This window comes from Cervus canadensis, chromosome 23, assembly GCF_019320065.1.
Source record: "Cervus canadensis isolate Bull #8, Minnesota chromosome 23, ASM1932006v1, whole genome shotgun sequence".
NCBI classification, from domain to species: domain Eukaryota; kingdom Metazoa; phylum Chordata; class Mammalia; order Artiodactyla; family Cervidae; genus Cervus; species Cervus canadensis.
The window spans coordinates 40,328,310-40,343,233 of record NC_057408.1 but is presented as its reverse complement, the minus strand read 5'-3'; the positions used below and the strand labels follow the sequence as shown (position 1 = coordinate 40,343,233).

Here is a 14,924-nt window from a genome sequence, read left to right as displayed (position 1 = left end):
GGCAAGAATATTGGAGTGGGTTGCTATTTCCTATTCCAGGGGATCTTCCCGGCCCAGGGATGGAACCTGGCATCTGTTGCCTCTCCTACATTGGCAGGAGGATTCTTTACCAACTGAGCCACCTGGGAAGCCCTGAATCTATGATAATCTCCCCCCAAAATGTTTTTTAAGTAAGTTCTGTGAGAACTGGAATTTTTGTTTTCTTGTTGACATAGACCGTCACGCAGTGGGCACTAAGGTTTTATTAAATGCTTGAATTAATAACGGATATATTTGGTCATAAATATTCAAAAGAGGATGGAGGGGGGAGTACAAACAACAGCAGGAGATCCTAAGGTGAGGAAATTGGGCGGGAAGCGGGCAGCGGGGATTGGGGGGTGGGGCGGTCGGGAGTGGGGAGGGGGACGCTCCTAGAACTTAGCACTGGAATCCCTGTCCTAGAGTTGGGACTCAATTCAGCTCCAAGAACTCTTTCCACTACTGCTTGCTACCTCTCCATTTATGGGGTGTTGATTAGATGACGGAAGTAGTGACTAGCACTTTCTTAGGAGACGCTCGTAGATCGTCTCTGTGGCTACAGCAGTAATCAGAACATTGCAAGACAGAGAGGACCATCACCTTACAAGTGGGTGTTCGATTGCGTTCAGGCAAGACCACGCCCGCACTTTCATTCACTCGCTCTAGTGGTTCGGAAGGAGGAGTCGTGCGATTGCCGACGAGGTTCACCGCCAGCCCAGGTCCCCGGCTCTGCAGTTGAGGTGTCAGATTTCAATCCTCCGGGGCCCGGGGACGTCTGGCGTGCCCCGTGCGCCCCGCCGCCGCCGCCTCCCAGCCTTAGACTCGGGCAGCGAGCGGAGGGAGGTTCACTCCGGACGCGGCCGCACACTCGGCCTGCCGTAGACCCAGGCTGGGCGCCGCGACCGAGGCTGCTCCCGGGCTGCGCGGGCTGGGCGCGCGGGGAGGCGGCGATCGCAGTTGGGCCGGGACTTCCTTCCTCCACCGCAGGACAACAAAACAAGCCGGCCGCAGGCACCAAGCTCTTGGCGACCGTCTGGGGCCGGAGGCGCAGGGATGGGCTCCGTGCTGAGCAGCGATAGCGGGAAATCTGCGACCGCCTCGGCCACCCCACGGGCCCTGGAGCGCCGGGGGGACCCCGAGCTGCCCGTCACGTCCTTCGACTGTTCCGTGTGCCTGGAGGTGTTGCACCACCCCGTTCGGACCCGCTGTGGCCACGTGTAAGTGCCAGGGGAGCTGGGTTTGCGCGCCCACCCCGCCCTGGGTCGGGGGTAGGGGGGGTGGGTGATGCTAGGGGAGCCGTGGGGATGGGAGATTGAGAAGACAGCGCTTGGAGGAGACTGATGCGGGGAGAGACCTGGACCTGTCGAGGGCGGACCACTGGGAAAGTGCCCAGTCGGAAAGTGACACAGGATTTCGGGGGTGGGAGGGAGAAACACCAACCAGCGGGCCCTGCAGCGCCCCCCGAGAGTCGCCTTCTCCGGCAGCCCAGGTGCGGAGCCCCCGGGATGCGGATCCAGGGCTGGCGAGCTGAGGAGGGTGCGCTGGGCTGGAGGAGCGGCACGCGCCGGGACCCCAAGGCGGGGACTCGGCGGAGCGCAGTGACCGCTCCCCTCGGTTAATCGCGCGGCGCTTCCCTCTCCGCCCGGAGCCGGGGTTGGTTTTGTTTTGTTCGCTCTGTGCACGTGTGGTCCGGAACGCCTGCCGAGGCTGGTCTGTTGAGCAGGCAAGTATCTGTCCTTCCACCCCAACTTCCCTTTTCCAACACAGACGCCCAGGTCCCTCAAAGAACCGTCAGATTGGACCGTCCAAGTGACTTTCTGTGGCCTTTAGAGTTTAACCAGCCGCGTGGGGTCTGGGGCTTGCATATGTACCCCCAAGCCCGTGAATGCAGCCTTTTAAAGCCCAGTCACCCGAGTGACGAAGGTTGCTGACTACCTGCGTTGCGCACCGCCCCCTCACACGGTAGGAAGTAGAGATAAAAATAACTGTCTTGAAAACCACATACACGCTTTGTAACGAAAACGCTCTGGGAACGCACAGCTGTGGTCGTTTCTACGAAGAGTTTAAAACAAAATCCCTGTATAAGATTGGCACCTCCTCAACGTGTGCCGGGTAAACTAGTAGTTGGGGGGTTGGTTCTGTGAGTTTGTGTTCTGTTCGTTTAAAAAGCTTTCTTCCGGTGGATGCATTGGGTGTATGACTGGGCGTGTGGGTGAGATTGGCGGGGGGCGGGCGGGGCAGGAGATTTCCTAGAGCCTGAGTGAAACCCCACTTAATGTCTTCTTTGGATCACCGACTAGTTTGATGAAGCTCCGAGGCAGTAAGTGCTTTTTTGGCTTATGGGGGGAAAAGAAGTGTCATAAATTATGAATGCAAGTGCACAAAACGTCTTTAAAAGGACTTAGGTGGTCCTTGACACCTATAGCCTAGCATCTGAGAAACAGTTTTCAACTCCGAAAAGCCGAGCAGAGAGCCAGGGAGAAAAATCTGCACCCCACACAATGTTCAATGCAAGAGTACCCCTGGGCATTATATTGTGGCTGTATTTTCAGGGCCTGTCGTTTCAGCTTTGCACTTTAAATTCAAGGCTAATTTACCTCCTGTCTGATACCTGATGTAGTTTCCTAGCCCTCCACATTGACATAATTCCCCCGAGGCCAAGACAGAAGCCAAGATGTTATTCTGTCATGTATGAAATATATTGATTAGTTCTGAGCAGTAATAACCCTCAGGATACATTTAAATTTAGTCTGTATAGGGCTTCCCTGGTGGCTCAGCGGTAAAGAACCTGCCTGCCAGTGCAGAAAACCTAAAAGACGGGGGTTCGATCCCTAGTCTGTATCAGAGTTAAAGCTTTCCGGTTGCCGGGAACACACACGTAGGCATCGAGTCTGTACGACTTTCTTTTGTAGGACTGAACTGGGTAGCATTGCTATTGGAGGTTGTTATCTGATGGTTTTCCCTAGTTTGGATTTTTGAATGCTGCAGCTTAGTATGTGCAGTGTTTTGCTTCTGCTAAAGGGTAATAAAAACTTGTGAAATGTTAAATCCTGTGTTTAATCTTTTTCTTTGTTAGAGTGAATAGGAAACCAGCAACTGGGAAAAAAAGCCATGAAGTAGCACAAGGGCTGGACAAATCACCTTCCCTCACTTTACTGTTCTTTGTTTTGACAAAGCTGTGTCCATTGTTGTGGCTGTGGGCACAATTTCCATATTCCTACTTTTGGCAAATTTACTTGGGTCTCTTCCACTTTGTCAGTGTTAACTAGAGTCCCTTCTGCTCTGGAGATGGTGAGTCCACCTAACGCCACTTGTACTTCCTAAATGAATTACTCTCTTCCATTGAACTTAAATTGAAAAATGAGGACAAGAAATGAAACCACTATATTATCCCAGACTTAAGCTAATTTCCAAACTTATTAAACTAGGTTGTTTATGCTAATTTCGGTTTATAAACCAGTTTCAAGTTGAGCAAATATAATATGGCAACAATACCTTGAATGAATATGTATGTATGTACTGTGATGGAGTGAGCTTGATAGCAGAATTTGAAGTTCTATCTGCCAGTAACCAGCTGTGTAATCATCACTCTGCTTAATCTTTTTGAATGTTAGTTTCTTCATTTGTAAAATGAGGTGTCATGAAATTTCTATGGGTATTAAAAATGTAAAAGTTTAAAACATAGTTGGTTTTTTAAATTGGAGTATAGTTGATTTACAATGTCGTGTTAGTTTCGGGTGTCAAAACATAGTTTCTGTTTCCGTCAAAGTCATTCCATAAAGCAAGCAAAAACCCAGTTATGGATTTTCTATCTCTGGATTTCTTTCAGAGTCAAACTGGGCCACAAGAAGATAAATCTGTGACGTTTCCAAGATGTCCCAGATAGTCTTACTTCTTTCTTCCTTTGGTGGACTTTAAGAAGTTCCATTTTAATGTTCTGACATCATTTGTATTGCCCTATCAGTTGTAAAAATAGATTTGGAGGCTGAGACTTCCTACCTCTGCCTTATCTTCTGTTATCAGTGAGCTGGGGAAAGAGGGAGTAGATGAGTTGAAACTGTGTACGTGAAACTAAAAGGGAATCTGATTTAACATTTAAAAGAAATATTCAGAGAAATTTGGTATGGCAGATACAGAGGGAGACAAAAGTGGAAGATAGATGAAGGGGGCCAGAGTTTTGCTCAGGAGGAAGTTAATGACCTCATGATTAGGCCTGTTGAATGTATAGTAGTCTCATAGGGAGACATCTAAACAGAAGTGTCCTGGGACTTCCCTGGTGGTCCAGTGGCTAAGACTCCGAGCTACCAATGCAAGGGACCCAAGTTTGATCCCTGGTCGGGGAACTAATATCCCAACTAACAGTTTGCATGCTGTAAATATAAGACTTTGTATGCTGCAACTAAGACCTGGTGTGGGCAAATAAGTAAATAAATACAAGATGCTTTTGAACTGTGGTGTTGGAGAAGACTCTTGAGATTCCCTTGGAATGCAAGGAGATCAAACCAGTCAATCCTAAAGGAAATCAGTCCTGGATATTCATTGGAAGGACTGATGCTGAATACTGAAGCTCCAGTACTTTGGCCACCTGATGTGAAGAGCCGACTCATTAGAAAAGACCCTAATGCTGGGAAAGATTGAGGACAGGGGGAGAAGGGGGCAACAGAGGATGAGATGGTTGGATGGCATCAGCGACTCCATGGACATGAATTAGAGCAAACTATTCAGGAGATAGTGGAGCACAGAAGAGCTTGGCATGATGCAGTCAACGGTATCACAAAGAGTCGGACACAACTGAGTGAATAAGCATAGCATAATTGATATGTAACATTAGTTTCAGGTGTATAACATGATGATTTGATTTTTGTAAATACTGCAAATTGATCACCACCCAAAGTCTAATTAACACTGTCAGAATATATGCTTAACAAAATTTGTCTTTCTCATGATGATTAACTTTTAAGATCTACTCTCAGCATCTTTCAGCAATCCAGTATCTTTAACTATAGTCACCACGTTCTGTATTCTGTCCTATGACTTACTTATTTTATAGCTCAAAGTTTGTACCTTTTACAATTCCCTGATCATCCAGAGTTTAAGACTTGGCGCTTTCACTGCAGGAGATACCTGTTGGATCCCTGGTCAGGTAACTAAGATCCCACATGCTGCAGAGCAACTAAAAGCCTGCCCAGGTCAACTGTTGAGCCTGTGAGCCCCAACTAGAGAACCCATGCACCACGACAAAGATCCCACATGCCGGCAACTATGACTCCATGCAGCCAAATAAATAAATATTTTTAAAAAACTACTAAAAATTATTTTAGAAAAGAAGAAGTATTTTTCGGGGAAGAGGGACCACGTGATCTGTGGTGCTTTAAAGGGCAAGTGCATGAAGGCTGGGAATTGACCACTGGGTTTACTAAATGTGGAGGCTGTGGGTGGCCTTGTGAAGAGTCGTTTAAGTGGGATGTGGGCTCCAAACCCAATTGGAGTGGGTTCACAAGGGATCAGAGGAGCAAGTGAGAGATGGGGAGTATTGAAAGCCCTTTCATGGAGTTGGGAGGCAAAGGGAGGAGAGAGATTGGGGCAATCACTGGTAAAAGATGTGGGATCAAGAGCATCTTCTTTTAAAGAAAGAATGGAATGTTTTGCCTGCTGATGGAAATAACCAATAGTGAGATGCACAGGAGTGAAGAGAGAATTGATGCACAGGAGAAAAGAGAGAATTGCAGAGCTATGATTTTCAATGGAGGGGGAGGCTGGCCTTAGGTAGGGGAATGGACAGTTCATCAGTATAAGAGGATGTAGAATATTAAATAGGCACAGATCCAAGTAGTTGAATTGAAGTGGTGGGAGGTCATGGAAGTTCCCCATGTGATTGCAGATTATCACTGATGTAATATTTGACCTGTGATTTGATTTTTTTTTATTGAAGTGTAGTTACTATGTAATATTCTGTGTTACAGATGTACAATATAGTCATTCATAATTTTTAAAGGTTATACTCCATTTATAGTTATTATAAAATATTGGCTATATTCCCCATGTTGTATAACACATCTTTGTAACCTATTTTATACCTGATAGTTTGTACCTCTTAATCACCTGATCCTAAATTGCCCCTCCCCCTTCCCTCTCTCCAGTAGTAACCTCTGGTTTGTTTTCTATATCTGTGAGTCTGCTGCTTTTTTATTCTCTAGTTGTATTTTTTAGAGCTCACATGTAAGTTGTATCATATAGTATTTGTCTTCCTCTGACTTATTTCACGTAGCATAATGCCCTCTGAGTCCACCCATGTTGCTATAAATAGCAAAATTCCATTCTTTTTTTATGGCTGAGTAGTATTTCATTCATCTTCTTCATCCATTCATCTCTTGTTGAACACTTAGTTTGCTTCCGTATCTTGACTATTGTAAATAATGCTGATATGAACATTGGGGTTGTGTGTATCTTTTTGAATTTGTGTTTTCATTTTTTTCAGGTATATACCCAAGAGTGGAGTTACTAGATCATATACTAACTCTATTTTTAATTTTTTGAGAAACTTCCATACTGTTTTCCACAGTGCCTGCACCAATCTACATTCCCACCAACAGTGTATGAGGCTTCCTTTTTCTCCACATCCTCACCAACATTTGTTATTTGTGCTTTTTGGTGATGCCATTCTGATAGATGTGAGGTGATATCGTGATTTTGATCTACATTTCCCTGATGATTAGCAGTCTTGAGCATCCTTTCATGTGCTTCTTGACCTGTGATTTGATTTTAAGATGAAACTTTGCAGTTTAAACATGAGCCTTCTAGGACCCTGATGCTAAAACAAATGCATATAGAATGCCTCCTCCTTCTAATGTACTTGGGTAAGCATCACTCAAAATACAATGATTGGGAATGCTCTGGCAACCTAGTGGTTAAGACTCTGCGCTTCCAATGCAAAGGGCTTGGGTTTGATCCCTGTTTGGGGAACTAAGATCCCATATGCTGAGCAGCGTGACCAAAAAAAAGTGAGCGTGGAGGGGAAAATAGGATGATTGGAGTCTTTTGTACCATCTAGACCCATAACTCTTGAGAGCCGTTGTTCTAATAAAGGAATGCCACTTTCTACATTGCCACTGCTCTAAGTTCCCAAGCTTAGTGAATGTTAAGTATTTTGAATTAATGAGTGACTCTAAGACAAAATTTGGATGCTTCTGTGAGCAGCACTCTGGACAACCACTTCATAGTGCCAGCCAACTGATGCGGTGGAGTTTGCGTCATAGATAGGAGTCCCATGATAGTTATTGAACTCCCTTCCTTTTATAGGGTTACTTGAGAATTTTAGAAAGATATGATTAAGCTGGCCTGAAATTTGCTTTATTTGATGATTGGACTGCTTGATGTTTACCTAACAACATTAGTGTTGTCATAGGCTTGTTAAATATTAGTGATCTATTCAATTACACATTTTCCAACAAACAGAACCTAAATAATGATGCAGATTGAGTTTTTATGCTGCACAAGATTCTCCATAGAACGTGACTACTGTTCTTAGGTTTTGATCCCTGGGTCAGGAAGATCCCCTGGAGAAGGGAATGGCACCCACTCCAGTATTCTTGCCTGGAGAATTCCATGGACAGAGAATCCTGGTGGGCTACAGTCCATGGGGTCACAAAGAGTTGGACACGACTGAGCCAATAACACTGGTCCCAGGACCAGCAGCACTACAGGGTCTCAGCCCCCAATGCAGGTCTGCTGAATCTCAATCTGCATTTTCACAAGAGGCCCATGTGGTTTTTATCCATTTTCAAGTTTGAGAAGTACAGCCTCAAATAACCCTATTTAACTCTCAGTAAGATGCAACAGAGACATTACTTTGCCAACAAAGGTCCGTCTGGTCAAGGCTATGGTTTTTCCAGTAGTCATGTATGGATGTGAGAGTTGGACTGTGAAGAAAGCTGAGCACCAAAAAATTGATGCTTTTGAACTGTGGTGTTGGAGAAGACTCTTGAGAGTCCTTTGGACTGCAAGGAGATCCAAGCAGTCCATCCTAAAGGAGATCAGTCCTGGGTGTTCATTGGAAGGACTGACGCTGAAGCTGAAGCTCCAGTACTTTGGCCACCTCATTCGAAGAGTTGATTCATTGGAAAAGACCCTGATGCTGGGAGGGATTGGGGGCAGGAGGAGAAGGGGACGACAGAGGATGAGATGGGTGGATGGCATCACCGACTCGATGGGCATGAGTTTGAGTAAACTCCAGGAGTTGGTGATGGACAGGGAGGCCTGGTGTGCTGCAATTCATGGGGTCGCAAAGAGTCGGACATGACTGAGCGACTGAACTGAACTGAACTGAAGATGCAACAAGTTGAGGACAGTGATTGAGGGTTATAGAAAGGCACCCCTTTAAGCTTGTAGATGAAAGGGAGTAAAATTTTCCTTAGGGAGTTAAATATAAAGATCAACACGTAATGAAGTGTAGATTCAATTTTCCGATGGCAGAGTCAATTTTTGGAGGCTAAATGATTTCCAGGATGGAGTAACCTCGTTGACTACATAAAAACATCAAAGGAAATTTCAAGGGACAGTGGCTGGGGGTCTGTGCCCTGAGAAGAACTGCACTTGGGCCTGTCCAGGCTGATCCAGCCATCAGCGGGAGAAGGGAGACTGGTTGTCTGTGTGTTTATTGCCTTGTATTGGAGTTGTTCAGTTGCTAAGTCATGTCCCACTCTTTTGTGACCCCCATGGACTGGAGCCTGCCGGGCTCCTCTGTCCTTGGGATTTCCCAGGCAAGAATACTGGAGTGGGTTGCCATTTCCTTCTCCAGGGGATCTTCCTGATCTAGGGATCAACCCACATCTGCATTGGCAGGCAGATTCTTTTCCACTGAGCCACCAGGGAAGCCTTCATCCTCCCTTTAAATAACAATAGGCACTCCCCGTATTCTATGTTCCCCAAGGGACCCAAGATTTTCGTTCAGCTTCGTATTGGCCTTCCCACAGTGAAGCACCCCAGTGCTGAGAACATAAAGAAAACATTAGACCAACCACATGTTGCCAAGAGCTTCTTCCAGAATTGCATTTGAGGATCACCTCTGGCTCCTTATTCTGCCTGCCTAGCCCTGGGCCCCATGGAGTCCCTAACGCATCCTTGATTCTACTAAGGGTTCAGTTTTCCCTCCTAAGATTATGAACATAACTTTACTTACCCAAGGTCTTCAGCAACCCTTTCCCCATTTTCCTCCAATACCTTGCTGACTTTTCCATTTTTTGAGTTTTATTGCTAATCACTTAATTAGAGAAACAGATTAGCAAAGGGGTTAATAAAATACACAATGGGGGTGAGATAATTAAGTTTCCAGCTGGTTTTAAAGTTCTTAGAATCATTGTCTAGTTCCTAATTGATGCCATCAGGAGCTGCAAGCTCAACAGAGGGGAGGCAAGTGGTATGAGTGAGAGAGGAGGGTGGATGCCTACAGGAACAGACACCAATCCATGTGGCCACGTGGGAACCAAGTCCAGAGCTGCAGGAGACTTAGCTTTTCAAGAGAAGCCAAAACTTTGATTTAATGTGTGAAATCTTATTTTAAAGCAATGACAACTTGGGACTTCCCTGGCGGTCCAGTGGTTAAAACTCCAAGCTTCCACTGCAGGGGAATATTTATATTTATATATTTAATATATTTATATTTATATAAATATATGTGTATTTAATATATATTTATAATATTAATATATACATATATAGGTATGACTGAATCACTTTGTTGTACACCTGAAGCTAACACAGCATTGTAAATCAACTATGTTTCAATTACAAAAAAAAAAAAAAGACTAAGTGAAAAGACCTAACAACATCAGAAAAAAAAGTCCCCTGGAATCCTTTGCAGTCAATCAACTCCCCAGGTAACACCACCTGCTTTCTGTCACTGAGTTCTGGACTCATACAGTAAATAGTCTTTTGTATTTGACTTCTTTTAGTTAGTAACGGGGCTTATATTTATTGTCATTTGGTCAATCCTAAGCCCTTTGCCTCTGCTTTCCAAATCAATCCTAAATCTGTCTGTCCACTTACAGTGTCTACTGCGGCTTTGCTAGTCTGAGCTACCACCTTCTCTCTTTTTAAAAATAATTGTGTTTCTATTTCTGGCTCTGCTGGAGTCTTCGTTGGTGTGTGGACTTTTCTCTAGTTGTGATGGACAGGTGCTACTCTAGTTATGGTGCTCGGGCTTCTCCTTGCAGTGGCTTCTCTTGTTGAGGAGCACAGGTTCTAGGGTGCACGGGCTTCAGTAGTCGTGGCACATGGGCTCACTGGTTGCAGCTCCCAGGCTCTAAAGCACAGTCTCAGTAGTTGTGGCAGTTTGGGCTTAGCTCCTCTGCGGTATATGGGATCTTCCTGGGTCAGGGACTGAACCCGTGTCTCCTGCACTGGCAGGCAGATTCTTTACCACTGAGCCACCAGAGAAGCCCTCACCACTCTCTCTTGAACCAACTCTTAAGGTGGACTTAACACTGGACTCTGAGCTAGGGCTCTCATACCTCTAACCCATTCTTCACAGAGGAACCCCAGTGATCTCTGTAATGTAAATCAGGTCGTATCACTCCCACTTAAAACCCTCCAGTGCCTGCCCATCACTCTTAGCTCTGGCTTTATGATCTGTATCCTACACAGGTAGACCCTGGGCCCGCTGTGTTTCAGCCACACTGGCTTTCTGAATCTCAACAAAACGGTCCCTATTTTTTGTACCTTCTGTGTTCAGCTTGGAAAACCATTCCCGGGTCTGCTGAAATCTGGTCTTCAAATGTCATCCCAGGGACCACCTGTCTCACTGCTCCCTCTGCCCCACCCGCTCTATTTTTATTGCCAACTGTTTTCTTCTCAGAGCATTCATCCTTTGCCCATCCTTTTGTTTACCTGCTTATTTCCTCTCTCTTCATCCTGGAACTCTGAGAGCAGGGACCTCAGGCATTGCCAGGGTTTCACCCATGGCATGTCAAACACTGGCAATCATAAGCTGTTATTAAAAATTTCGTTAGTGAGTCCGTGCTTATGTAGTTGAGTCTGGGGAGATTTGTACAGGTTTTGTAAAGTCTTCATTATAAACCATAGAATAACTGTTCTTGCTGAAAGCCATACAAATTCTTTTTTTTTTTTTTTACAGTTTGTATTTTCTCACTTCAGCCTTTTATTATCTTTCCAATTGTTCCCGCTCTCTTTAAATTTATTTGAATAATCATAAATGCAAGCTAATCTTTTCCTCACTCTGAATTTCAGTGCTCTTAAAAATATATTTTAAAAAATATTTTTCTCTTCAAATCACATTCTGTTAAAAAAAATTCAAAAAAAAATTCAGGCCTCTCATCCTCTGAACATTTCCCTTCTTTTTTTTTAATTTATATTTTTTCATTTATTTTTATTAGTTGGAGGCTAATTACTTTACAATATTGTAGTGGTTTTTGCCATACATTGATATGAATCAGCCATGGATTTACATGTGTTCCCCATCCCGATCTCCCCTCCCACCTCCCAGAACATTTCCCTTCTTAATTTTCCAACTAAACTTTTCTCAGGAGTAAAAATAATTTAAGTAATTTAAGTAAATTTAAGTAATTTAAGTAAATCATCATAGTAAGATGATTAATTTCCCCTAACATTTTATTATGAAAAATGTCAAGCATACAGCTAAGTTGAAAGAATTGTACGGTGAATATCCATAGATCCACTATCTGTATTCAGTTGTTTGTTTTGCCATATTTGCTCCATCTCTCTCTCACATACTTATCCATCAATCTATCTGATTTTTTTTAATGCATTTCAGAGTGGGTTACAAGCATTAGCACACTCTACCCCCTCTCATATGAGCATGCATTATATTAATATTAATCAGAGTTCAATATTTACTTATGATATTTTTTTTTAATTTTTAATTTTTTTAATTTATTTATTTTTTCAGTGGGTTTTGTCATACATTGACATGAATCAGCAATAGATTTACACGTATTCCCCATCCCGATCCCCCCTCCCACCTCCCTCTCCACCCGATTCCTCTGGGTCTTCCCAGTGCACCAGGCCCGAGCACTTGTCTCATGCATCCCACCTGGGCTGGTGATCTGTTTCACCATAGATAATATACATGCTGTTCTTTCGCAACATCCCACCCTCACCTTCTCCCACAGAGTTCAAAAGTCTGTTCTGTACTTCTGTGTCTCTTTTTCTGTTTTGCATATAGGGTTGTCGTTACCATCTTTCTAAATTCCATATATATGTGTTAGTATGCTGTAATGTTCTTTATCTTTCTGGCTTACTTCACTCTGTATAATGGGTTCCAGTTTCATCCATCTCATTAGAACTGGTTCAAACTGGAAATAGAACTGCCATATGAACCAGCAATCCCACTTCTGGGCATACATACTTATGGTATTTTTTAAAGTAAATTACACATAGTGAAATGCATCCATTCTAGGTATAACATTTGCCCTTAGACCTATGTTTAGCCCAAACCCCTATTAAAATATAGAATAGTCTCATTGCCCCCATATGGTTCTCTCATGCCCCTTCCCAGCCATTCCTGTCCTTGTACCCTCGTAGACGGTCGTTGTTGAAACATTTTTTTTTTCTATCATAGATCAGTTTTGCCTGTTTAAGAACTTCATCTAAGGTGAAATATGGTCACTTGTGTCTGGTTTCCTCACTCAGTATGTCTTTGAATTTCATCCATATTATTGCTTGTATCAGAAATTTGTTCTGTTTGTATTGCTATGTAGTATTTCATTGTATGATTGTGCCACAGGTTGTTTATCCACTTTTTTGTTGATATATATCTGGGTTATTCCCAGTTTGGGGCTGTAATGAAAACATTCTTTCTGAATATTCTTGTACAAATGGACATTTTTTAAAATTTCTTTTGAGGGAATACATGGGCTTGGTATTACAGAGTCAAAGGGTACCTGCACGTTTTGTGTTATCAGACATTACCAGGCCATTGATCCCAAGTGGTTGCAGGTGATTTACTTTTTAAAAGAATTGTTTGTTAATGTTGGTAATAAGTTGATGTGGCTTACACTTAAAATTTGACGATGAGAATACCCGTCTTCCACCACACACCCTTTCTTTCCAGTTGCCATCTTTGCAGTGGGTAAGTAAATGTTCTTATTTTCTTTACCCCAGATATTCCTATACATCTACAAGCCTGCAGGAAGCTCACACTGTGTGTATACAGTGCTACACTTTGCTTTCTGAGACATTTTAGTTTTGAGTTATCTTGTCTGTATTCCCTGATGGCTCAGACGGTAAAGAGTCTGCCTGCAATGAGGAAGATCCAGGTTCGATCCCTGGGTCAGGAAGATCCCCTGGAGAAGGAAATGGCACCCCTCTCCAGTATTCTTGCCTAGAAAATCCCATGGATGGAGGAGCCTGGCAAGTCCATGGGTCACAAAGAGTAGGACACGACTGAGAGACTAATGCTTTCTGTCTGTATTCCCTGTTAGGTAGTATATATTACATAAAGCTGAATAGCCCTCTGTGGTTTCTGATTAGGCCCTTCAGAAAATGTTTGATCACTGTATACTTTTTACAAATATTTGTGTATTTGTCTGCGTTGGGTCTTTGTTGCAGTATGAGGGACCTCTGTTGTGTCATGTGGGATCTTTTGTTGCCCGCAGGGATACTAGTTGTGATTCGCAGACTCTGTGGTATGGGCTTTGTTGCTCTGTGGCATATGGGATCTTAGTTCCCCAAGCAGGGGTTGAACCTGTGTCCTTTGCATTGGTCGGCAGATTCTTAACCACTGGACCAGCAGGGAAGTCCCAATCACTTGTGTACTTTTCATGCCAAGATACCAGGGTAGGGATGGTAGAAACTCCAGCACTCATGACTTGAATTTGATAGCTACACCTTTAAGGGAAGAATGTTCCCCCTCAGATCTTTTGAACTCAGCAGTTCTGCAGTCTTGCTTCTGCAGCCCAGAAAGTGAGACTTGAGCTGCAGCAGCATCCAGCACCTTTGCATCATGACAATGTTGTGGTTTTTATGTACTCATAATCAGTAAATTCAATCTGTTCCAAAACATCTTGATCTTGATGTGTTTTCTCCACTTGATAAACACGTCTGTTAAAAGGAGTACAGTTAATTGACTCATCTACCAGATTTGCTGCTAATATTCTCATATAATGCAACAGCGTCTGTATCCGGCTCATGTGAGAGTTTCGTGCCACAGGTAACACCACTGTACAGACTTGAGTGGGTTATAGGGAGAGACTTGGTTTTACACACGCCTCACATGTGCTCCTTTTCATGAATCTCTACTAGGAATTTCCATTATTGTGGTTATTGATCATAGTTACAAAAACATGTATGAAGTATTTACAAAATAACGGCAGAAATATACTTTAGGTAAAGCCCACCCTGCTTAAGCAGGTAGAGCAATCAGTGATCTCATAGCTTTGCTGCTGCTACTTGTCACGCGTGCTAAGTCGCTTCAGTCGTATTGGACTGGACTGTAGCCCACTAAGCTCCTCTGTCCGTGGGATTCTCCAGGCCAGAATACCAGAGTGAGTTGCCATTTCCTTCTCCAGGGGATCTTCTCGACCCAGGGATCAAACCCACATCTCTTATGTCTCCTGCAGTGACAGGAGGGTTCTTTACCACCAGTGCCACTGGGGAAGCCCAAGGGTCTTTAAAAAGACTACAAACTTTGAGCCTGTCCCAGAACTGCTTGAGGATAAAAAACACTGCTGTCTTAGGAATTCCCTGGTGGTTTGGTGGTTAGGACTCTGCATTTTCACTGCTAGGGGCTCTGGTTCAATCCCCGGTCAGGGAACTAAGATGCCACAAGCTGTGAGCTACTGGCAACAAACACCCAAAAAACAACTCACTACTGTCTTCATGGCTGTGTGATCTCAGCAAGTTGTTCCAGTTCTCTGAACCTCAGCTTGCCA

General features: G+C 43.9%; 1 protein-coding gene across 2 annotated transcripts in view; it reads left to right on the top strand.

The window, feature by feature from the left end:
- Positions 1–596: 596 nt before the first annotated feature.
- RNF125 (ring finger protein 125) overlaps positions 597–14,924 on the top strand; it is a 43,111-nt gene continuing 28,783 nt past the window's right edge. For both annotated transcript variants that reach the window (XR_006264940.1, XM_043444147.1), the window contains exon 1: positions 597–1,235. Coding sequence is in view for 1 of the 2 variants with exons in the window: in XM_043444147.1 (XP_043300082.1) it covers positions 1,072–1,235 (164 nt within the window). In the remaining variant the exon portion in view is untranslated. The remainder of the gene's footprint in view (positions 1,236–14,924) is intronic.